General features: G+C 45.8%; 6 protein-coding genes across 7 annotated transcripts; 3 read left to right on the forward strand and 3 right to left on the reverse strand.

Annotated features, from left to right (window-relative positions):
- The first annotated feature begins 179 nt into the window (after nt 1-179).
- LOC6599213 (BTB/POZ domain-containing protein 9) lies at nt 180-3718 on the forward strand. Of its 2 annotated transcripts, none has more exons than XM_026992435.1 (5): nt 180-255; nt 376-1023; nt 1097-1732; nt 1803-2249; nt 2306-3718. In XM_026992435.1, the coding sequence occupies exons 2-5, from the start codon at nt 439-441 to the stop codon at nt 2939-2941; spliced, it is 2304 nt and encodes a 767-aa protein (XP_026848236.1). In that variant the 5' UTR covers nt 180-255; nt 376-438; the 3' UTR covers nt 2942-3718. The 2 variants fall into 2 exon arrangements, with proteins under 2 accessions (XP_026848236.1, XP_002024337.1); XM_002024301.2 differs by having other exon boundaries at nt 2318-3718.
- A 1164-nt stretch (nt 3719-4882) lies between these two features.
- LOC6599214 lies at nt 4883-10390 on the forward strand. Its single transcript, XM_026992464.1, has 3 exons — nt 4883-5290; nt 9724-9891; nt 9963-10390. The coding sequence occupies exons 1-3, from the start codon at nt 5132-5134 to the stop codon at nt 10158-10160; spliced, it is 525 nt and encodes a 174-aa protein (XP_026848265.1). The 5' UTR covers nt 4883-5131; the 3' UTR covers nt 10161-10390.
- Nucleotides 10391-11168: 778 nt separating this feature from the next.
- LOC6599182 (ADP,ATP carrier protein) lies at nt 11169-12671 on the reverse strand. Its single transcript, XM_026992557.1, has 3 exons — nt 12351-12671; nt 12149-12276; nt 11169-11845 (listed from the first exon to the last, which is right to left on the reverse strand). Exons 1-3 carry the CDS (start codon nt 12669-12671, stop codon nt 11371-11373), a joined length of 924 nt encoding a protein of 307 aa, XP_026848358.1. The 3' UTR covers nt 11169-11370.
- Nucleotides 12672-14044: 1373 nt separating this feature from the next.
- On the reverse strand, nt 14045-19961 carry LOC6599183 (ADP,ATP carrier protein). The gene is made up of 4 exons (XM_002024304.2): nt 19891-19961; nt 15052-15352; nt 14834-14961; nt 14045-14764 (listed from the first exon to the last, which is right to left on the reverse strand). Exons 2-4 carry the CDS (start codon nt 15346-15348, stop codon nt 14290-14292), a joined length of 900 nt encoding a protein of 299 aa, XP_002024340.1. The 5' UTR covers nt 15349-15352; nt 19891-19961; the 3' UTR covers nt 14045-14289.
- A 912-nt stretch (nt 19962-20873) lies between these two features.
- Nucleotides 20874-23326, forward strand: LOC6599184 (protein penguin). The gene is made up of 5 exons (XM_026992469.1): nt 20874-21255; nt 21316-22018; nt 22092-22494; nt 22570-23015; nt 23090-23326. Exons 1-5 carry the CDS (start codon nt 20942-20944, stop codon nt 23273-23275), a joined length of 2052 nt encoding a protein of 683 aa, XP_026848270.1. The 5' UTR covers nt 20874-20941; the 3' UTR covers nt 23276-23326.
- A 68-nt stretch (nt 23327-23394) lies between these two features.
- On the reverse strand, nt 23395-24586 carry LOC6599185 (putative peptidyl-prolyl cis-trans isomerase dodo). Its single transcript, XM_002024306.2, has 3 exons — nt 24458-24586; nt 24024-24347; nt 23395-23937 (listed from the first exon to the last, which is right to left on the reverse strand). Exons 1-3 carry the CDS (start codon nt 24513-24515, stop codon nt 23828-23830), a joined length of 492 nt encoding a protein of 163 aa, XP_002024342.1. The 5' UTR covers nt 24516-24586; the 3' UTR covers nt 23395-23827.
- Nucleotides 24587-24801: the final 215 nt, after the last annotated feature.

Genomic DNA, 24801 nt, shown 5'->3' on the forward strand with positions numbered 1-24801 from the left:
TGTTTTTCGCATGTAAATTTTAAATTGTTCGTCGTGAATGCCAATTATTTAGGGCTGCCGTTGAAAACTATCGCACAAAAACATCGATTTTTAAAGTGTATCGACATATATATCGATAAGTCGGTACATCAATTATATATTCAACATCCCTAAATTCCATAAAATACTCTACAAAAATTTTGTTTTTTCTTCTAAAAGCGGGTTCAGGGCGTACAATCGGCGTAATCTACGTAGCGAAAAAGCAATAATACGAAGGTGAGTAGACAGTTGGCGGTCAATCGTAGCAACATATCCGGCTGACACTCTTGGGGATTCGAGAAATTGCTGTGCGGCGTCATTTGTTAACAGTTCTCTCTTCCACTCACACTCGCGCAGTTATACAACACACAGACACACACCAACAGACTCCGGCCCACACATAGGCTCCCAGCGACGGATATGAGCAGCCAGGGACACCACAAGATGCATAGATCGTCCTCCTCCACCGGCAAGAGTAACAAACCCGATCAGGAGTTCACCGATGAAATCGATCTGTGCGACCGCTTCTCGGCGGACATGGCTCGGCTCTGCATGAACGAGCACTACTCGGACGTGGAGTTTGTAGTCGAGGAGCAGCTCCTGCCGGCCCATCGCGTTATCCTGGCAGCGCGCAGCGAGTACTTCCGTGCGCTGCTGTACGGGGGCATGTCAGAGACGACACAACGACGGATTACGCTGGAGGTGTCGCTGGATCCGTTCAAAGTGCTACTCCGGTACATTTACTCTGGAACGTTGCTGCTGTCCACCTTGGACGAGGATGCCGTGATCGACGTCCTCGGCATGGCCAATCAGTACGGATTCCAGGACCTAGAGATGGCCATATCAAAATATCTGCGTCAGTATCTGGCTCTCAGCAACGTATGCATGATCCTGGATGCAGCACGCCTCTACAACCTGGACGAGCTGACCAATGTGTGTCTAGCGTTCATGGATCGCAATGCACGCGAATTGCTGCAGCACGACTCATTCAAAATGCTCTCCAAGGTAGGCCGGAGTCCTGCAAACAGAAGACGCGCCCAAGCTAATCCCTAATATACATGCATTTTTGATCTTACAGGAATCTCTAGAGGAAGTCCTGCGGCGGGATTCGTTCTTTGCCGCCGAAGTACACATCTTTCAGGCCGTTTGGAAATGGAGCCGCTATAATCCGAATGTCGACATCAAGTCGGTGGTCTCGTTCGTCCGTCTGCCACTCATGAATCTCGAGGACCTGCTGCAGGTGGTGCGACCCTCCACCATTCTCGAGCCAGACAAAATACTCGATGCCCTTCAAGAGAGGAGCACCTCAAAGTCGCTGCCCTACAGGGCCGCCTTGTTACCCGATGAGAATGTGGCCACGGAAAAGCATGACTCGTATTGCATTCAGGGCGATTGCCGGTCGGCCCTGCTCGACGGAGACGTCACCGACTACGACATGGAGAACGGCTACACGCGACACTCGATCACCGAAAACGATCCCGGCATTGTCGTTGAGCTGGGCACCACCTTCATGATAAATCACATCCGCATGCTGCTGTGGGACCGGGACAGTCGGGCCTACTCCTACTACGTGGAGGTCTCTGGCGACATGATGCACTGGGAGTGCGTGGTCGACTACAGCGAGTACCACTGCCGATCCTGGCAGTATCTATACTTTCCGGCTCGGGCCGTCCGCTACATTCGGCTCATGGGCACACAGAACACCGTCAATCGGGTAAGCCAGTGGCGTTTTTCCTCGCACGTTGAGATCCTTCTCGATCGAAGATCCTTCGCTTGAATTTCAGGTGTTCCATGTCGTCGGACTGGAGGCCATGCACACGAGCAATGTGCCCGAGCTGGTCGGTCACTTTGTGGCGCCGCAGCGAAATGTGGCCACCGTCGATCTGAGCGCCATTGTGACGGACGGGGTCAGCCGCACCCGCAATGCCCTCATTAACGGGGACTATGTACGCTATGACTGGGACTCGGGGTACACCTGCCACCAGCTGGGCAGCGGCGATATTGTGGTCCGCCTAGGGCAGCCCTATCACGTGGGATCGATGCGTCTGCTGCTGTGGGACTGCGACGATCGCACCTACAGCTTCTACATTGAGACCTCGACGAATCGCCGCGACTGGCAAATAGTGGTGGACCGGCGCAATGACAAGGTTCGCTCCTGGCAGAACTTTCACTTCACTCCCCGGCCCGTTGTCTTCATACGGATTGTAGGCACCAGGAATACCGCGAATGAGGTAAGCAATTGCCTGTCCGTTGGCTTGGCCGGTGCCGCGAATCAACTCATGACTAGTCCCAAATACAGATATTCCACTGCGTCCATCTCGAGTGCCCGTCGCAGGACAAGAGCTACCTCAAGGAAAAGGAGAAGGAAAAGGAGTTCGGCCGACAGCGCGAATGGGAACGGGAACGGAAACGAGATCTGGGGAATCTCCTCAAGCCGATTACCCCAACGGATGACAACCATGCCTCCACCTCTGCGTCAGCTATAGCCGCCCTTGCAGCCATCAGCCTATCCCCATCAGGATCATCGCCGGCCGGTGCGTCCAGCCAGAACGAACTCAAACCGAACATCCCCTGTCTGCCACAGACATCCGATGAACTGGCCGACGTTATATCGAAAGCGGAGGCACAGCCTGAACGGGACACACCAGACGAAGTCCCCTCTGCACCGCCTTCGCCTGCATCAGTATCGACGCCTGCAGAGGCCCATGCTGAACCACCTCCGCCGCAGGAGAAGGAGAAAGAAAAGGAGCAGAAGCAGGAGCAGGCGGCTCTGCCTGAGCCAGTGCCATCACCTCTTCTGGTCGAGCTGGAGCCAAATGAGCCAGCAACAACAACAGAAGATACAACAGCAGCACCACCAATGGCGGCAACAACAGCAGCAGCAGCAGCAGCAGCAGCGGCCCCTCATCTCCAGCGACGCTGAGTGCTGCAGATGAAGCCTGTATTTTCTACTGTTCTTTCATGAGTGTCCGCCACTCGAAATACTCCTGTGGTCAAATTGTAATTGTTGTAGACGTAGACGCCCGCCTTACATCCATTGGTCCCATTCCACCGATTCCAGAGTGTGTCCTTGTGAGTCGTCTCCAGTTGAGTTGCAATCCTGCACCGTATTTGCACCGCCGTATTTGTTATCTAGTCCTTCCCAGTGCCGTCAACCCAAGACACGCTCGAAACATTCGCATCGCTAATTGTTATTTTACATACGTCTAGCGCGTATTTTACTTGTTTCAAAAACGATATATTCCAATACTTGATTGGAGTTGATCGTTGATTGCGAGACGAAGATAGGAGCACCCTTTGTTTGCCAGGCAGCAGAGATATTTGATAAGTTTTAAACATTAATTGTGCAGACCCGAAATCAGATTTCCCAGCACCCCAACCAAAATTGTATACGATATGCATCCCGGGGCATCCCAACGGATACGGGGAGTCCCCCTAGAGCCTAGACGAACCTAAATTTAGGAAAATTTGTATTTTATTCAAGAAACATCAAGTGCACATCGCACTACAAAAATCCTATAGGAAGTAAGAGGAAAGCTCTCTCTTGGGCTTTCCCTTGTGTGGTTTCCGAGCACGATCTTGCCCCCGGTGTCTACCAAAATTTAAGTTATTGGTGTTATTATGCAAATTGTATCATACATACATTTCAATGGAAATTGCACTCAAAATAAAACCTAACCAAAAATGTTCACACAATCAACATCGCCAGGTTCAATAATCAATTGTAGGCGTTGGAGAGGGAGGATCAGGGGAACCCACAAAAACCAACCGCATACAGTGGGCAGTGGGCGCTCAGTCACTAAGCAGGCCAGCGAATCAGAGAGAGACGGCAAGAGCTCGCTCTGGCGGCGAAGTGGTTGGCTTTAGCCAGGCGCAGAAAATTGCAATATAGAATCCACAGCGCAGGCGCAACTACCTTGCTTACGGCGAGCGGCAGAGCAGAGTGAGAGAGTGTGTGCTGTCAGAGAGAGAGAGAGAGAGAGAGAGAGCGCGTGGGCCAGCTCGCTCATTTAACCCAAGGTGTCTTAACATAAGGTGAGGCATTCCCGCAGAGGCCTTTCACGACGACTGGCTGCCGTTTCAGCACGAACCAATTTATACATTGTTCAGGAATAGCAATTACATATAGTGTAAAAACAGTCCCGCTCAAGTGAAAAAGTTGGAAGATTATTAAATTGTTAATGAAATATTTCCAAAAATTGTTTTCTTTTTGTTGACTTAAAGGAAAGAAGCAATTTAAAAGCCAATGCACCTAAAAAAATATATTAAGTACATATGTATGAGCATATTATTACCTAAAATCTCCATTAGAGGGCAATACTTAAATGTTCATACCATAAATTAATTTGGAATAGATACAATAGAGGGGAGATACAAATATAAAACAATTTTAAAGTTCAGAAGTTGAATGGCCTTACCCTAAGGGGGAAATCACCTCTAATGACGGGTATAATAGAGTTATTAAAGTGTCCGATATGATGCCCAGAATGTAAATAGGTAGAAGGTTTATTGTATTCGCTTTCAAGGGATCTATGCGTTCCCCGCAGTGAGAGTGATCCCTCCAAGAAGTTCGGATCAGAGTGCTCGGGGCGGGAGAGTGTCAGGCCCCACCACCTTGTGTATATTGACACCTTGGCTGTGTTAACCGTTATGCTGCAGGTAGCTAACTAGCAGCGGCAGCGCAGCAGCGCAGGCAATAAGCTTCGCGGTCGCGGTCACAGCCGCGTCGCCTTGCGACACGACACTCGCCGTCAAACGCGTCTCGTCCGCCGTGGCCACAGCAACGCATCGCATTCCCGCTCTTGTGCCTCTGTGCTAATCACACACACACACACACACACACACACACATACACGCACCGATTGGCGCTATATATTTAAAAATCAGTCGCGCGAGGGTGTCATATATACGAGTATACCCACACCGATCTTTTATGTGCATCTAGAGGGGACAGGAAAAGAGCTCCACATCTCCCACATACATCTGTATATTTTTTGCCTAATATTCTTATTTTACTGTGACAAACCAAACGCGGAACAGTGCTTTAAAAATAGTTTCGTTCCCAATCGATCCACTAAATAAAAAATATAAAAAAAAAACCCCCAATATCAAAATGGTCGAGACCGTGGTCAATGTGGAGCGCACGACAACAACTACTACAAATGGCCCACCCGGCGGACCATCATCCGGCGATGGGGGCTTCTGGAGCGCCATACGGCTCAATATTGACTATTTCCGCACCCTGCCGGGCATCATCAAGATTGTGGAATTCGTAAGTATTCCGAAATCGAAGTACTCGCAATCGTACTCGTACTCGTCAGCACATACATATATAGACAGAACAGGTAGAGCGGACACTTGCATTCAAGAGGTGTTTATCGGGCGTTCCCTTGAGCGGTAACACCTGGATACACGTACAGTTTTATCTATGGATTTCTCAATCTTACCTTTATCGAAAGGTTTACCTTTTTATGTACAGTGAAAGCACTCTGATTCGAGAATTGAGAGCTGCTCGCTGCCATAGGGCCCACTGCAACGTGTGTACGTATGTATGTATGTGTCAGGATCTCATTAGACCTCCGTCGGATAAGATAGGAACAGACAACAAAGCCCTGAGAAATAACAAAACTGAGCTGTAGACATGTGAGCCATGGCCCATGGCCCATGTGGTCAGTGACTGCTTTGATTTCGATAGCCCCATTCTTTACCCGTTCAAGAATTATGCAATGCCTGGGAAAGAAGAGTCTTGGATACGGCTGGAAATCGTTTCGTTTGGTTTCGCTTCGATTGAAATTTGAAATTTGAATTTTCCCACAAGCGAACACGAGACGAGCTCTGTTTTTGGGGAAATGGGAACACATAGTGCCGTGTGGGCCGGCTGCTAGCAGCTCTGATCTGACCGATCTGCCCACAGCCAGTTGTTGGGCTATTGAACGCCAACACAACAACAGATCATGACTGTTTGTTGACTGCTGGGACTGGTACTTGGAATGCTAGTCGTACTGGCACTGCTTGGTTAAGAGAGTGAGAGTACACCTGTACAGTGCCGCGATTGTCTCGGCCAAAGATACAATACATCAAAATCGAGTTGGTTTAGTTTTAACCCGTTTACTTCTGTGGGTTCTGCATCGATACCATTTTGCATTCCTCATTCCTGGTTACAACTCAAAGAAAAATTGAGAAAATTGACTCAAAATTGGCCAATTTGCTTGAGAAAGTTCCTGAACATCCAATCGAACTTGCATTATTTATAAGTATGTCACTGGAATATTGTCTTCTGCCCCGAAACCAAAGGGATACCAAAGGTACGGATAAATATGTAATGAATACCCCATTTGGGTATTTCGGATAGAGTCGGATAGATTAATGGCGGTGACAACTGTTTGAGCGTGCATATGGAATATGAATTATTAACCAACCAGCCGTCACTCGTCGGTCGGTTTTTATAGAAAAATCAATAGGAGTTAAGGTTAATGTGGGTTTGGGGGTGGGAATGGGGGGAGGAGGTGGTGCCTGGCTGGGTGGGTTAAATTGCTGATATGATTACCATCGCAATAAGCTGTCGTTTATAAAGTGCTATTTATTGATTTTCTGCCCGAGTCCCGGGCTCTCGAACTGGCGGCAGGTACAGGCTCGGCAAAAACTCACAGATCCAATTATTCTGTAACGAAACGAACTATTATATACCTACGCATATCTGTACATTCGAATGGGAGATCGATGATTGCGTTACCAAACATTTGGTTTGCTTTTGTTTCAGTTTCTGTCAAATGGGATTTTTCATTTTCTTTCGACCTAACTAATCTTATCGTCTTTTCGTAAGCCTTTCACTGATAGAACTCCGATAGTCCGCATTCATTTGTGCTCCATTTAAAGTCACCATCAAACCAGAGAGAACGACACATGTACATACGAACGAGTATAATTATAAGTTAGCCAGAAGTGAGTCATTTGGCTAATGGTTAATCGGCCATTACTCATATGCATTGTTATCAGGGAGACAGCGATAATGAGCCCGCCCAGTACCACCTGGTCCTACCTGGTCCCACCTGGTCCCGCCTGGCTGGCACAGATTAAGCCGCTTCGACACCTGACCGAAAACTCGGAAAATTACTCACACGACCCATGGACCCAAGCCCAGCTAGACCGAGCCCAAAACCCCAGAACTCTTCCACGAACTCAAGCCCATATATCAGTGGCTATACCAATAAATATCTATGTACATATTGTATTGGTATTGTAGATAAGATTGCTGTCCAAACCATTAGCATTTCGGACCCATCCATCCGCCATACCCATCCCCATCCCACATACCCATCCACCATACCCATCCCCATGCACTTGCACTCGTACCATATACATACATATCTAAGTAATTTAAGAGTATGTTCCTTCATATTCCACATATGTATATATCTTTGACGTATGCTTATTTTGCTGAGCACCCCAGAGGAAATCGTGCAAAGGCACGATTTATTATTAATATTTAGTGTATTTTTGTTTATATTCTTAATAATAATAGACATTACGTAAGATATATTTTGGAAGCTGTGGGTCTATATGCCACAACATTGTTGTAGTACGATTTTATAGCCATTGTTGTTTTTGTTTTTGTTTCATTTGAATGTTCTCTCCACCAAAAGCGGAAATCATGACACACATTTGGTGTCACATTTGTACTACAAGATGCTCGGATCGGGGGGGAGCAGAGAGGAACAGGTCGGGTCTCGACGTCTTAGACGGTTGTTTCGTTTTGGCTTGGGGCTAGGGAATGGTGACAGATCGTCAAAGCATTCCGACCAAGGCATATATGGTGTAAAGAAACGGTTACTTTTATGTATCTCCAAGTGGGACTTTCCCAAAGAATTTACTCTTCTGTTCGTAGCTGAAAGAGCGCCGCTTTCCTGCATCCACCGCATTCCACTGACCCCTGGAAGGTAGTTACACAGACAACAAGCTACAAACTCGTACTTTATGCCGATTTGTATACAAACATGTACATAATATTTGTTAAGCAATTGTCGGTGACTAAGTGCACGAAGCTCTGACTGAAATGAGCTCATCTTTCAAGATCTGTTGAGTGCACTGAGTTCACAGATGTCCACATCATTATCCTGTGTGTATCGACTATTGCGATGGCGATTTGTGCGGCTTCTTTACCCATCCGCTGAACCGCTGAACCGCTGAACCGACGCTCTGACAGAGGCGAAGGCGAAGGCGGAGGCCAAGAACTAGATTCATTTCAGTGGCGTCTCATGTCATTGATCAGGCCCAAACACACGTAATGGCAAACGATGAGCAAACCATTGCTTGACGATCGGCATAGCTGGCACTGCTGTTTCATGCTTCACAAAGCAAATTGCCCATTACTTTTGCCCTGAGCAGGGGAACAACCCACCCGATCACTCACCCACTAAGTGCACACATATCTACAATTATGTCCAGCACAACTTGGATCGCAGGCTATAAGAAATAAGCAGGCGGTAGCTGCTCTTCTTCCCTTGACTGTGGGTCTGTGGACCTGTGGAATCTGTGTGTGTTGAAGCATTACGCTTTTATATATATCACACATCTATGTATATGTATATGTATATACCACTGGGTACACATCTACATATATTATATCTATGTCCACATAGTATGTTTGTATCTATAGATCTATAGCTATGCAAATGTATACTTGTCGCTCGTTAAATATACAGCACGCCCAAAGCTGCACATAAATTATGTTTTAAAAGAAATCAAATTTAAATACTTTCCGGCTAGATTTTCAGATTTCTTTCACCACGTGACGCAGTGCCAGCGGAAAAACTAAGAAAAACAGGGCCCCCACCTTTCCTCTCCCCATCATTTGCCATAATATAGCGATCAGACTCAATCAGAATTATCTCTAAAGAAAGTCGGTTTCGGAACTATACTTGTAGGCATATCGTAGATACTATACCCTATCTACTACTCGGTAAGGGTAACAATCGCAAAGACAACAAACTATCTGGATCTGTGAAAATTGGTTGTTTCTGGCGATGTTTCTGTTTTGTTTGCAATCAAAATATCTACAAATCGCTGATGTTTCCATCAACCTTTGATTTCCCCGCAATGCGCCGCGCATCTGCTCTGCTCTGCTTCTGTCTCTGTCTCTGTTGGTTAATGTTTTTGGCCAGATAGTACCACTCGCAAAGACAAGGCACAAGCAAAAGCAACAGCGACACAAACAACAGGCAGCCAGCAGACGCTTTTGGCCCGGCCCCGGCAAACAAGCAAACTTTCAGCTTTCACTTTTTACCCGCCTTTTGTTTTAGCCAAAAGCAGCAGCAGTACACACACACAATGGCAAAGCGACTGCGCACCTGCTTGTCGCCAAATGTTTATTGCTTTATAATTGCCCCAAAAACGAGTGGAGGGGCAAGGGCAAAGGCAAGGGCAACGGCAAAGGCAAATTGTGGTGTGTGGTTCTGTCATCGGTGACCGTGTCATTGGTGCATCGTCAGTGGAAACTCTTCTGTGTACCATTTTGAAGCGAGTATCAGCATTCAGCTGCTGCCGAAGACTGCCCCTGCTTAAAGCTTTGCATACCCTTCCCTCGGCGATCGTCCGTTCGAAATTTGTGCTCAATTAAGGGTGACATCACTCCACTCCAGTCAATTGGAGATCATGATCATCGTACCATTTATGAATGTTCTCTCATTGTTTCCAACCCACTTTCAGGTGCTGGGCATTATTTGCATGGCCCTGGCCGCCCCGCCACTAAACTCGGCCACCTCGTTCTTTATGTTCGTGATCGTCATCTCGTTCATCATCACGATCCTGCTGATCGCCGCCTACTTCCTGGGCATACGCGAGGCCCTCAATGTGGCCGTCAACTGGATATTCTCGGTGAGTAGCCGCCAGCCATCGCCGAATTGTAGCACAAACTTATACCGAATACAAATCATTTCATCCCGCAGGAGCTGATCACCACCGCTGTGCTGACGCTGCTGTACTTCATTGGCTTCATTGTTCAGCTGGCCAGATGGTCGGAGTCCGCGGACAAGGGCAGCGGCTCCAACACGGCCGCCGGCGTCTTTGGGCTGTTCAACTTCTTGGCCTATGCGGCGGGCACGTACTTCCTGTTCCTCGCCCACAGATCGGGAGCTACCCATTAGTCTGGACGGAGCTGGAGCTGGAGCTGGAACTGAAACTGGAACTGGGAGCACCCGCAGGAAGGAAGGGAAGGATGGGCCGCATGGATCTAGCTCGAGATCTGGAGAGCTCTGGATCTAGATCTAGCGTAGAATAATTATTAATTGTTAACAGAATAAGTGCAGTTTCTTCAATCCAAACTTTGCTCTCCATCTGTTTGTTTTTTTGTGAATGTATTCTTGTTTTTTTTTTACGTTGTTGTTAATTTACTCGTACATACATGTATGTGAGGAGGACAGACAGGGCGGCCGCATTCAAATCGAATGGCATCCATGGGTAGGGGATCGGGATGAGCCCTTAGCACCCGCCCCATTTGTTTGTGGTGTTATTTTAATGATTATCTTTAACGCTGATGCTAACATTTAGTTGAAACCCAAGCAAACACACACACACACACACACACATTTACTAAACTAGACATAAACACACACATACACACAAAGAAACAATAGCGCAAAGAATTAATAAGTTCAATAAATTATTTGTCTTTTTTGTCGAAAAAAAAAGGAAAAAAAGAACGACTATTGACCTTCTCCTCGGTGCAGATTCCTCTACTTTGTGATCATCGTTGCTCTGGTCTTGGACCGTTCCTTCTGTATTCTGCTACTACCTTTGCCCACTGCTCTTTTTATTCACCCTCTAGGTCTTCTAATATTCTCCTCCTATTTTATATCATCCTATTCCAATTCCATGTCACAATCATACCTTTGCCTGAGAGATCTCAGTAAGCTTTTGTAGATTATGTTAAATGAAGCAGGAAACATCATAACAGTCTACTTTGTGGGTAGGGGATATGGAAAAGAAGACCCATTAAATCCTAAAAATACAGTGATATGACCAACATAATCCTAAACCTACTGGTCCAACATATTCCCCTTCAGCATATTCGTTTTCCACTGGCTTTTTTTTACAGACTTAGTCGATCTCTGAACCATTAATTGATGCCAGATTAATATACAGCAGGAAACACATTCAGCGTAAGTCGACTTATATTTCTTTATAATTTACAATCTAAATGGATTTTTGGGAATCGATTGGAATGGTTGTGGGTTGTGCTGGAGACAGCCGCTGTTGGGCGAGTCCCTGTAAGGCATCCTCTCTACTGCCGGGAGGATGATATTATGCCACTGTGTGGCTATTTCTTGATTCGAGATAAACGTCTGCTGGTTGCGTCTAAAAGTACTTCTTGAACTCGTCGTAAATGGCTAGCACCAGGGCCCCGCCTGTGCCGCGAATGACGTTCGACAGGGCGCCTTTGAAGAAGGCGGCCATGCCCTCCTGCTTGGCAATCATCAGCCAGCAGTGGGCCGTGTTCTTATACACCATCTCGGACTTTTTCAGGCCAGACTGCATCATCATGCGACGCCGGACCGTGTCGAAGGGATAGGAGGCAATGCCGGCGACAGTGGTGACCACCTGGGCAATGGCCCAGCTCACATAGAAGGGCGTGCTCTTCGGATTGGGCAAGAAGTCGCGGCACGTGTCATAGAAGCCAAAGTACGACGCTCGATAGATGACGATGCCCTGCACGGACACAATGAAGCCGCGATACAGTCCGATGGGACCATCCGTCTTTACTACCTTCACCAGACAATCAATGAGGCCGTTGAACTCACGGCTACCGCCCTTGCCCACGTCAGCGGCCAGACTGGGGATGAAAGGAAAGAGAGTACAAGTTAAATGAATCGGTAGCATATGCATAATATGTCTTATGAGCGGCTAAGCCAGATATCTAGAGGATGCACCATCCAAAGAGATTTCTGATAATCTCCATAGTACTAACTAATGTGCTAATCAAGAGGTTTAACAATACTGTTCCAGATTTCAATGGAATAGCTCCTTCCCAGTCATTCAACTGTAGTCTGAGCCCCAAGTTTTCCATTACTCCGAGAGTCTGGCATGTCCTAATAGTTGTCTGTCGAACTGTGCGTAAAGCAGATCTAGGACTCACCGTGTTCGGGCAAAATCCAGTGGATAAACGAAGCACAACGAGGTGGCACCCGCCGCACCGCCAGAAGCTAAATTGCCCATGAAATGACGCCAGAACTGCTTGTGCTTGTCCACGCCACCGAGGAAGACCTGTAGGCGAAAAGAATTTGCAGTGGATTAACATTCCCTGAATTGTATGGGTTGGCAGAGAGCACGGGACATACCGTTTTGTACACATCTTTGAAGGCAAAGTTAAGGGCCTGAGTGGGAAAGTAACGTATCACATTGGCCAAGTTGCCGCGCCAGAGCGACGAGAATCCCTGCTCCTTGGGTATGCGAATGAAGCAGTCTATGATGCCCTTGTAGCGCTGATCCTGCGCTATCTGCTTGGACACCTCCTGCACCTGGAGAATCAGCTTCACGCGCTCAATGGGCGCCACCGCTGTCTTGGCAATGGCCGCCGATACGCCGCCCATCATGAAGTCCATCATGAAGCCCTTAAAGTCCTTGCTTTTCCCACCACCGCCGCCGCCTTCGTCACCCATTTTGGTTTTCTAAATTTGCTTGCTTCTCGATCGAAATTCAGATTCAGTTTTGCACGAAATGTGGTTGTGTTTTGTGGCGAAAAGGTGTATAATTTGTTAATAATTTTGATTTAATACCGAAAAACGAAATTTTGCCGAAACGTAGTCTGATTCAGATTACAGGATCTTTCTCCTAAAACTCAATTGAAATGTATGGATTGTAAAAAGCCAACGTTGATTTTCGTTGAGGTTGGAACCCAAAAAATGAAAATACGAAAAACCAAGCATTCAGCGGCCAAATCCCGCATCGAAGGCGACAAAAATACGGCCCATTTAGTAGATCCCGAAAACGACAAAAGTCGGGTATTCCGACTAAATAAATAAATAAATAAATAAATGTTTAAATTTCAATTTGGAAATGACGCGCAGCACAAGGTATGGCCACACTGTCCATTCGACTTCCGTTGGCCAAGAGATGGTCACACCGCAAATAAAAGTCAAGATCAAATAATTGAATCATTAATTTAATCAAAAATTTCGGTTACTTGTGTCAGTCTGGATCAATCAAGTAAAGGTTCAATTTATGGTCTTATCGCAGGAAGAGAGAAGAGAATGCTAATATTCCAAAAAATCGACTGGTTCTGCGCGGGAATGGAAAGTACTTTTTACCCTAAAATGCGCTTACACGGACGACAGCTGCCAGATGCAGTCAATCGGATAGTCTAGGTTTAAATGTTTTTGAATCAGCCCAAGAATGGAAAAACAATCGCTTATGAGCAAGTCTCAGTTGCACTCGTCGTGCATTTTGTTTTTGCATTCTCAGGCCCGAGGAACGCTCGGACAGAGGTCTTGCCGAAGAGTAACTCTCTGAGCAAGAGAGCAGGCCATCGGAGTGGCCCTCACTTAGTGACGAAAGAAAAACACATCCAACATTCTATTTTTATCAATTTTTATATATTTTATAAACCAACCGAAGTTGAGTTTGTTGTTTGTTGCTGGGTAGCAGGAGGCTAAAGAATCAACTAGGGGTGTTCGGTTCGATTCTTGGTATGGCGCCCTCGCTATTGCCAACATTCTGGTTTGCGGCTGGAGAGATGGCGGCTGGGTCGGCAAACACGATTCACGTATACACGACCGATGCAGGACACAGGATACAAGATACAAGATACACTATAACCTAACCCAAAAACTTAACACAATACTATTCAATATCGTCGCTAATTGATTCGTTCGTCAGTCCACACAGATGGCTGCGGGCGTTTCTCGTGTGCTGTACCCCAGCCTCTTCTCCGCCAATGTTGTTGCTGCTGCTGCTTTTGTTGTTGCTGATGTTGTTGTTGTTGTTGGTGTTCTATTGATTCCGGCCATCGTTCAATTATCAATTATTATCCCAGTTATTCTATATCATATAATTTCGTAATTATATTTTGGGGGTACGGGGGTGGCGAGGGTCAGGAAGGAAAAGGGTTATTGCTTGCCGTTGTTCTGGATAGGTGTTGTTTAGCAGATCAAACTCTGTTCTCTTCTCTGTTCACTTTATCTAATATAATTAGCTGGTAGTGTTTTGTTTGTTGTTGTTGTTTTGTTTGTATGTTGTTGTTTGTTGTATTTTGTTGGTTGAATAATTTAATAATTTAATTTACAAGACCTTCTTGATCTCATCGTACAACACAAGCACGAAAGCACCGCCAGTGCCTCTGAGAACGTTGGAGAAGGCGCCCTTGAAGAAGGCGCCACTGCCTTCTTGCTTGGCAATGGTGGCCCAGCAGTGCAGTGTGTTCTTGTAGATGATCTCGGTGGCCTTGCGACCAGACTGCATCATCATGCGACGACGCACGGTATCGAATGGATAGGACACAATACCAGCGACGGTTGTCACAGCCTGAGCGATGGCCCAGCTGATGTAGATGGGGGTGTTCTTGGGGTCGGGCAACATACCGCGAGCGGTATCGTAGAAGCCGAAGTAGGCAGCACGGTAGATGATGATACCCTGCACGGACACACCGAAGCCGCGGTACAAGCCAACGAGGCCGTCACTCTTGAAGATCTTGGTCAAGCAGTTGCCCAGACCGGTGAATTCACGCTGGCCACCCTTGCCAGTGTCAGCAGCCAAGCTGTGTGTCGGAACGGAAACATTTGTTAATATCAAATACCATTATATTCCATATATATATGGCACTTACCGAGTACGGGCAAAGTCCAAGGGGTAGACGAAGCACAGAGAGGTGGCACCAGCAGCACCGCCGGAGGCCAAGTTACCCATGAAGTAACGCCAGAACTGGGTGTTCTTGTCAACACCACCCAGGAAGACCTATGCGCGGGGAATGGCGCAATGGCGGAATGGGTGTTAGGAACTGCAACTCCATCGCCTCAATGGTCATCGTATGTTATGTTTGCTTACCTGCTTGTACTTGTCCTTGAAGGCAAAGTTCAGGGCCTGGGTTGGGAAGTATCTGATGACATTGGCCAAGTTACCACGCCAGAACGAGCTAAAACCCTGTTCCTTTGGAATGCGGATAAAGCAATCAACCATACCCTTGTATTGCTTATCGGGGCTGATTTGTTTCGAGATGTGCTGAACCTGCAGAAGCAGCTTCACACGCTCGATGGGGGCGACGGCAGTCTTTGAGACAGCTGCGGAGATGCCTCCGGCAGCGAAGTCCTTGACGAATCCAATAGCATCGAAATCCTTGCCCATTTTGCTGTAATACACACATTTCAAGTTTGCCCGCGAGCAATCATTAGTTTCGTTCGACTCTCAGTCTCTCTCCAAGTCGGCACAATTTTCCGTATCTCCATCCATGCGCCCGATATATGTATGTATGTTCTTGATATGCCAGATGAAGCCTCTCCCCAGGAAGCGTTGCATAATGCGGTATGGGTATGGTATGCGTGCGAGATGCGGGTGGGTATGGCGCGTATTATATATTGTCACAATTCACTTAATTACACAGATGCCAAAGCCACAACAACAAATTATCCCAAAAGCCAAAATAAATTTTGATACAAATTTTTGCGAGATGAGAACATGCACTTTTTTTCTTTTTCTTTTTTTTTTTTAACACAAAATATTATCACCTTTGTACCACAATAGTTTAATATATATATTCCAATTCCAATACAAATAAAGATATCACTTATGTAGCACTATACAAATATACATTTCCAATGAAAAAAGGAAAATGGGGAAAAAACAAACACTTGCAACAAACGCGAAAATGATCAATGATAATGATAATACATACGATAAAATTTAGACCACAAGCCAATAAATATTTTAGGTAAATGAATGAATCAAAAATGTCAAAACACCAAACAAATACAAAATATACACAATTAGCAATAAACTATGGACTTAAGATTAATAAATATGTTAGTGGTGCCATTTTTGAAATGGTTACTAGGGTTATTAGTGATATGGGTTTGCTACGAGTAAATATATGATGCTTGTTTTGCAGAGATTTGACTCAAGGATGGGTTGTGGTTAGGTTGTGGTTTATGCCACCCGGTGCTACCGCTGTTTATTCGAATCATTCACAATCGTTGCACGTGGTTTCAATTGATGCAAATCACAATTAAGCTCGCTCTCCAGCCGCTACCAGCTCTAACCAGTTACAGTTAGAGCTTTGATTCTCCGTTTCAGAGAAAAACTGTTACGTGGCAGACATTATATCTTTTTTGTAAATAAAATATCTACAGCCGTACGTAGCGATCTAAGATTCGATGGGCACATAGTAGTGTTCTATTTTGCAGTTGCTTTTTTTTGGCAATGTTTGGATTGCATAATTATAAGACGAAAAGTTCATGGGTGTGTAGGTGCTGAGAGAGAGAGAAAGAGAGAGAGAGAGAGAGAGAGAGAGGTATATGTATGCACAGTTTTTGGCATTGAAGCGCTTCTGTGTTTCTGTTTCTCTTTGATAAATTTAGAATTTCAAGTGTAATAAGAGGAAGAGAAGGCAGCTGACGGCAGTGGGAGAGAGGCAGAGCGCGAGCAATTTTATTTGGTTTTAGCTAAATTAAATTAGCATAGTCTAGTCTCATGGACGAAAGCCAGATGATGGACTTATGTAACACCTTTGAAAGAGAACACACGAGCACGCTCATGCTCTTGACATTTCGCCTCCTCTCTTCGGGACAGCAAACAACTGTAAAAACCGCGTTGCCTTGTGTTATCTAATCGGTTTTGACATTCGAAGAGAGAACACGGCACAGCAGAAGAGCAGAGCTTTTGCTGTCAAGTTCAAAGAGGGGCTCTCTTTGCCCGCCCAAGCACACACGCGCACTCGTGATGTAATAGTTTCAGCTGGAAAAATTTGGAAAACTGGTCAAAAGAGAAGTGTGCTGAATGCTTGGCACGTGCAAATCTAAAGCTGGCTAGTATTAGCTAGTAAAGGGTTTTGGGCCATGGTTAATCCTTTCTTGTTAATTACATAATTGCGCACCAGACACCAGTAAAAAAAAAAAACTAGAACACAATAGCTTTCAAACGGTTTATGTAACCGCAGGGAAAATTCTTTGTTGGAGAGTAGAAAAAGAAAGGCACACACGCGTTTCGATTGCTCTTGATTTGATTCGTTGCTATTCGCATTTGTATTATTATTATTATTATTATTATTATTTAGTTAATTGCAGTTCCATTTGCTTTTGCATTTGCAGTTGCTATACGTACAATTTGTTTGTTTTATATCACAGCACAAAAAAAATATGATTAATCCTTATTCCTTCGAAATCAAAGGGGTCTTCTGCACCGGACGGCAACTGAATTGCTTGTGACAGAAAGGTACGTCTCTGCCAGCCAGCAAGCCTGCGCTGCTGCCCCCAGCACGGCGGAGCAGAGGCCGACGACGCCAGCAGAGCGCCATCAAGTTCAACGCGATAGGCGGTGCGCCCGCTCTTGCTCCCACTCGGGCTGCCAGCCGAGGCCACAACAAGCTACATTTATATAGGGTGAGGCACTCTCTCTGACAACTACTTTCTCTCTCTCGTGTGCAGAACGACGCAAACGAAGCCGAAAATGGGGTACATTCGAAAGAGAGCTTTCTGGCAAGGGTTCACCTTATTTCAAGTACCTTGGGCAGCAACAGTTGACAGTTGGTTTGTGAGCGAGAGAGCCAGAGAGCCAGAGAGAGAGTGAGTTAGCCGTGCTCGTGCCCCCACACCCCAAGCTCAGTTGGCAACAACTTTAGCACGTGTGCTCTCACAGATATAAAAGAAAAAGAGAGAAAACGGGATCGTTGTCGCCGCCTTATCAGTCTCCGTCACCATAAAGAATTCAATGCCATGTTGCATAACGGCACCTCCCATTCATGTTGGGGCTAAATGGAACCAAGGAAGTGTCAAGAGCACTTTCTTTTTAGGCCATCTTCTTGACCGAATGCACATGTACAGATGCTCGTACATATATGGCCAATTGTTTTTCATTTACCCCTTTCGAGGTTTTTGTGCTTTTTCTTTAGCAAAATGCTTGCCAAAACCAAAAACCAAAAAAAAAAAAAAAAAAAAGCCAGAGAGACAGTTGGCAACGCGCCGAGCTGAAAGCGTCGACGCCCGCGTCAGCTGCGACGTAGCATGTGACTAGGCTCTCTCTGTTTGCCGTTTGCCATCTCCCTCACTCGCTCATTCTTCTATCGTCTGTCTGTTTCCCGTCTCCCTCTCTCGATCAGACGGAACAAAAGTGCGTGAAGCGATTAGATAAACAGCACCACTAAATACAGTTATTTATATAAGCCGGCCCAGCAATACTTTCAAGGTCTCCCCTCCTCTTATCGTAGACATTACATAAAAAAAAGAGGCCGTCACAAGCAACAAAAAAAGTACATTTGGCGATTTGCCCACCGTAAAGTGCAACGGAGTTTGAATTGTATCTAGGGGCCAAGTTTACGCAGTCTCAGATGTATGAATCAGTTGCCGCTGCAGTTTCTGCGTTGATCTGCAGAAATATCCCCTTAGTCAGACGCGAGCTCGGATATCACTCCCAGTCTAAACACAAACGAGCCGAGGTTGCAAATTTATTCGTTGAAGGGAATTGGATAACAGAATTATCAAGAAATTGAGATGATGTGTCAGCATATACGGGTGGGATGGTATCCTCTTCTAATAAACATTCGAAATGAAGCGGCATGTGTTTGAGAAATGGCGTCAACGGTACGCACAAAGGAAATGGCGCAAAACGAAGAATATACTGAAAGGGCCTCATATACTTAAAAATTACACATTCTTGACGTCACAAGAGAGAGAAAGACAGCTAGTCCCAAGAGAAACCGGTTCTTTTCGGTGAAAATTTGCAAGAGAACTTTGTACGTTTTGACAATTTCTTTTCCCGAAGAAAGCGGGTCAAAGAAGAAGGGAAAGAAATCACAAGCGACAAAAGCAACACAGTTACATGTTCTTTTACAAATACAGAAGCACAGTCACACACACATACTTATTCGTCTGCACGCGCAAGGCATTAGCGAGCACAAGAGTGAGCGAGATAGAGCTATAAGCACATGGAATTCATATGCGGCTCTGGTGTGTCTGGGAGCGAGGGCAATGGAAAAAGCTATTTCCAACACTTTTAAGACAATAAAATATGCATATGGGGGCATTTTCACCTCAATTAGTTTGAAAAGCATTAAATTTTTCATCTACAAGGCTCGATAGGCACACACACATCTATAGGTCGCCGCGAGCGCAAGTGTGTGTTTGCCGCCGCACTGCCAACTCACCGAAATTGCATAAGTTGGCAGTTCCAGCGTGGTTGCAAAAAAAAAAAAAAAAAACTAAAACCAAATGTATGAAAAAATTATTCAGCGTGGCTGGAATACTTCTGAATTATGGTAATTGAACTGGAGATCAACTTCGCATTATTCCAAGACATATTTTACTTAATCTTTCAATCAGCGTGGCGGGCCTCACAACTTTTCAGCGCTGCCGCAAAATTTGCAATTTTTATTTTATGGTTATATAAGCACCGTTTTGCGGCATTTTCAATGGCATGGAGACTTCTTTCATGCAGCAAACATAATTTACTCAATATAGTATACATATGTAAAAATTAACTGAACCAACACCAACACAATAAAAAAAAAGAATTAGCACAATTACATAACTAGAAAATGTAGCGCAAGGTGAAGTGAAAAAAATCAATGGCGGTATGATAGTTCTTTTCGGGACAACAGGCACTGTCCCTACTTCTCTTCTGTTCTTTTCTGCCAGTTTATAGCGTTTCAATGTGATAATATAGAAAATAGCACAATACCTTTAGTTGATCAACTTCTTACAAAAGTCACAGAATAAAAACTTCTTTTGCAGAATCAGACTCCCACTAGGCGATGCCGCGTGCTCACTTGAACGAAAAATCGTGAAGTGGTGGTCAGTGTGACTATAACGGCTGACCCTAAGAAATATACCGAAATATACCGCCTCATTTTCAAAATATACCGTAAATATACGAACTTAGCCCACTTACGCCCCCTCTGTTTGAGAAGGTGAACGACTTGAGGTAAATGGCGGAATATAATGGTGTTTGTAAGTTCTTCCCGTAGATCCATCATATCTGTCCTCTTTACTTAAAATAAAAACACGACATTTTTCACCTGAACTGCGGTTAAGTGATTCAACTTTCATTATTTTCGGTGAAATATTACAATGGTCTACAAAGGTCTAATCTTCCTCCGTCAAGGAGTTGTTTACCAGATTTCCTTAATGTTCAAATTATGTTTTCCAATCTAATTAATAATGACTTTTTCTTAGATTGCACTTTGTTTTACCCATTCATGCATTTCATATGTTTCTTTCTAAATATCTCGACTACGATACCTATTCTTGGTCTCTCTAAGGAGACCATTAAATGCAAAATTTTCGTGACATAGCTTTACAACAGCTGCATTTATTGGAGCCTGACATGGCGAACAATTCGTCAATCCTATAATATGCTTTTCCCTAGGGTATGCAGAATTATGCCCATTCCGCGACCATGTTGTAGGACAATGTGCTGGTCCATACAAAAAGAGCAAAATGGACCATACACGTTTCGAAGAAAGCAGTTCGGACTTAATATGCTCGCCAAATATAAATTGTTTGAATTTTAATGAGTAACAAGGATATATGTGCAAATTTAATAGATATACCGTAAATATACTTTCAACTCAAGTTCGACGTCAAAATATACCCTCTTTGCTGTTCAAGAAATGGTAATACTGAGCAAAAGACCCGACTGGTCACACTGCGCACACAGCACGTGTAAACGGCGCCTGCAAACATTTTTTTTTTGATTTAAAAGTTAGCTTAAGTGTCTCATAAAAGAAAACATGGTCAGTTCCAAGGAAGCTGACAAGACCCGACCGCCGCGTCCAAAGTCGAACTTTAAACCTGGCAACAATAAACCAAACAATAAGTTCAAATCCGCACCGAAATTCGCCAAGAAGTCGGACAACACAAAAGCAAAGCCAGGCGGTGCTCATAACAAATTTGCTGGTAAACCGGTGTGCAGTGGGGAGCCCGAGAAGCAGGACTGGAACAAGTTCAAGCAGGAGAAAAAGGAGCTCAAGCTGAAGCGCAAAAGCACCCGCGACACCTACGAGATCACCAAGGAGGCCAAGCAGATCTACGAGAAGCTCCGATGGTAAGCAACGCATGCACGCTCGGCGTTCGCTTCAAATTAATTGTCTCAAACTCTCAATAGCCGCAAAACCGAGAACAAGGACCAGCTGGTGGAGCAAATGTTCAAGATCCTCAATGTGGGCGACACCATTTCGAAGATAGTCAAGGCCCACGACACTGCCCGTGTGCTCCAGTGTATGCTAAAGCATGCCACACCGGCGCTGCGAGCCGAAATATCCGAGAAGCTGCTGCCCTACGCTGTCGAGATGTGCCAGTCGAAGTACGCCCAGTTTTGTGTCCAGCGTATGCTCAAATATGGGGCCCCAGCCACCAAAAGCAAGCTGGTGGACAGCCTCTTCGGGCACATTGTCCGCCTGGCGGGGCACAGTATTGCCAGTGGTCTGCTGGACGTTATGTACCAGGGTGGTACTCGTCAGCAGCGTACCCATATGCGGCAGGAGTTCTACGGTGATCTGTACCGCAAGGCCAAGGATTCGAGTGTGAAAACACTGAGCGACACGTACAAGGAGGCAACCAATATGAAGGCCTCCATTCTCGGCTCTGTCAAGGCCAATCTGGATCATGTGGCCAATAAAAATCTGGTGGACAGTTCCCTGGTCCACTGCGTCATGCTCGAGTACCTGCGGGCCTGCGAGGATGAGGAGGAGAAGCTGGAAGAGACAGTCACAGCGTTTGCCGCCCTTGTGCCGCACATGCTCAGCACCAAGGAGGGCAGCGAAGCAGCCGTCATTTGTTTCTACAAATCCACGCCCAAAAATCGTCGAGTGAGTGATCGGAGACCTTCTGGAGCACCGCAAAACACATCAAATCAACGTTTCTGTTCTGTCGTCTTTTCAGGCCATCATCAAGAACATCAAGGAGCATCTGCTGAAGATAGCCACCCACGAGCATGGTCATGTATTCCTCATCTCGCTACTGAACGCCCTCGACGACACAAAGGCCACCAAGAAGGCCATCTACGATCATCTGCACGGCGATCTAAAGCAACTGGTGGGCAATCAATATGGCCGCAGGGTGGTCCAGTGGCTGGTGGCCCCTGGGGACACCACCTGCTTTCATCCCACATTCATACGCGTCATTGAGGAGGGTCTGGCCTTTGGAAAAAAAGAGAAGGAGACGCGTCGCAAGGAGATATTCGAACAGATCGAGGCGCCCATTGGCGAGGCCATTGTGGAGGATGCCGCCTTTTGGCTGTCCAACAGTCACATTGGCCTGGTCACAGCAGATATTCTGAATCACAGTAAGTTCTTTCTCTCTCTCTCTCTCCCTCCCTCTCTCTTTCGCCAGCTTATAAATGCGTCTGTCTCTTGCTCAGTCCAAGGTGAATCTTATCAAAAGGCAGTGGAGGCCCTCGCCCAAGTTGTGGTTCAGCCTGACTGGCGTATTACAGCGGATGCCGCTGGGGCACAGCCACTGCAGCAGAAGAAGGGGCATCAGGATGTGGAGGACATCATTGCTGAGGCCACAAAGCAGCGTAAGAAACTGACAAAAGTCGAGGAAAGCAGCGACGAAGATGACGAGGAATCGGCGGAAGAGGAAGCTGATAAAGAGGAAGCTGACGCCGACATAGTGAAGCCCAAAAAGGCCAAGAAGGAACCAAAACCGGCCAAAGAAGAGCCAGCCAAGCCGCTCGTCACGGGCATCGAAGAGGCCGGCATGCATATTGTGCTCAAGAAGATCCTCAAGAACGATGGCAAGCAACAGGTCGAGGAAGGGCGCTCCTTTGGCGAACAGATCCTGAAACATTTGACCAGCGATGGTGTAAGTGGCATCTGTCTCTCTCGCTTCTGCTTGCCCCTAATTCATATTTTTCCTCCCTCCTTTTCTTCCTGCAGCTCAAGGCCTGGCTTTCGGTGAATCGCGGCTGCTTTATCTTGCTGAAGCTGGTGGAGGAGCGACCCCAACTGCTGGACACTTGCCGCACGACCATCGAGGCAGAGGAGGAGGTCGGCCAGCTGCTGAAGAGCCAGAAAACGCTGGGGGCCAAGCTATTGGCTGGTAAACTGAACATTGGCAAATGAAAATCTTAGTCTTTAGATGAATTAATTAAACATTTATAATCTATTTTGAAATGAATGTTGGTATTTTTATGTGTTTTTATAATTTATCCCTTCTGGAGTGGTGCAGAGCCTTTCAGAGGTTTACATTTAACCTGGGAGCCGGGGAACGCTTTTTATTTAGTTACATTTCACCTTCCTGTAACGCCTTTTCGTAATTTAATTTATCCGTCTTCTGGAGCGCCCTTTCGTAGTTTATAGATTATGTGCTTTTTCCGGAGCGCCTTTACAAAGTTAAATCTATCCACCTGTAAAGCCTTTTCGTACATTTATGTATCCATCTTCAGGAACTCCTTTTCACTCTTTGATCTCACTTCTTTTGGAGCTCTTTTTCGTAATCTAAGTTACCTTCTTCTGGAGCGCCTTTACGTTTAAATTTAACCTTCTATTTGGTGCGCCTTTAGGCGAAGTTTTTTTTTCATTTTTGTTTGTTTTTTTTTTTAGGCGCCTTTACGCAGCCGCTTAATATACATATATTTTTTGTAATTTTCATGCTTATGCTGGGGGGCTGGGTGTCTAGGATTTGCGCTGTATGATGTGCAGGCCCGAGTCGGTGTCCACGATGCCAGAGAGTTGACCTACATTCAAGGCAAAGGCGGCCTTCTCGAAGGGTGGCTGCATTTGACCTAGATACCGGAAATGACGCAGTTAGAAATTGTGAGCGTCAGGGTCATGTCATGCCATGCAAGAAAAAAAGGATGCTGCGACTTACCGCGTCCAAACTTGCCCAGATCGCCGCCACGCTTGGCCGAACTGCAATCGGAATAGGAGCGGGCCAGCTCCTCGAATGTGGTCTCCTGCTGAACTATCTTGTTGCGATAGACCTCGAGCAGGAGCTGTGCCTCCTCTTTGGTGCGTGTGATATGTTGCTCGCGCCACGAGCTCGGGCGACGGCTGCCCTTGTGCTTCACCAGCAAATGGAGACACTGCACCTCGGCCGGTCCATCGGCGGCGTTGGAGCCCGATTTTTTGGCTATCTCGGTGGGCTGATCCCACTGCGACTCCTTGGTGTGCACATTCAGATAATAGCTGAGACCTGCGTTTCATTTTTTGTTGCGAATTTGTTGCAAAAAAGTAATGATTTTACCGGTCGTCAGAAATTTTGAGAAAACAATGTTAAGCGTAAGTTTTTTTGTGTTTGCGTACCTGTGGAGCGACTTGTGCGCTTCTCCCAGCCATCGGGCAATTGTTCAGCATCAGGCATTGTTATTTTGTTTGGCTTGTTAAACTTTCGAGATAATTTTTGAAGAAATGTGGGCCAGCGCGTACACCCTATCGGATTGATTGAATTGTTTTGATCACATACGGTCTGACCCTCAGAAATATACCGAAACTACATCGCGAATTTCAAAATATACCGTAAATATACTGACGAATTAATTTTATTCAAGTTCCGTCATATTATAAGACTGTAAGCCCTTAACTCATAGTTTTATCCGATTATTAAATCGATTCCCTACAAGACTTTACATTTAAGTTGTCATCTTTAT

Source organism: Drosophila persimilis, unplaced genomic scaffold (assembly GCF_003286085.1).
Source record: "Drosophila persimilis strain 14011-0111.01,24,50 unplaced genomic scaffold, DperRS2 tig00000735-arrow-arrow-pilon, whole genome shotgun sequence".
In the NCBI taxonomy this organism is placed as follows: domain Eukaryota; kingdom Metazoa; phylum Arthropoda; class Insecta; order Diptera; family Drosophilidae; genus Drosophila; species Drosophila persimilis.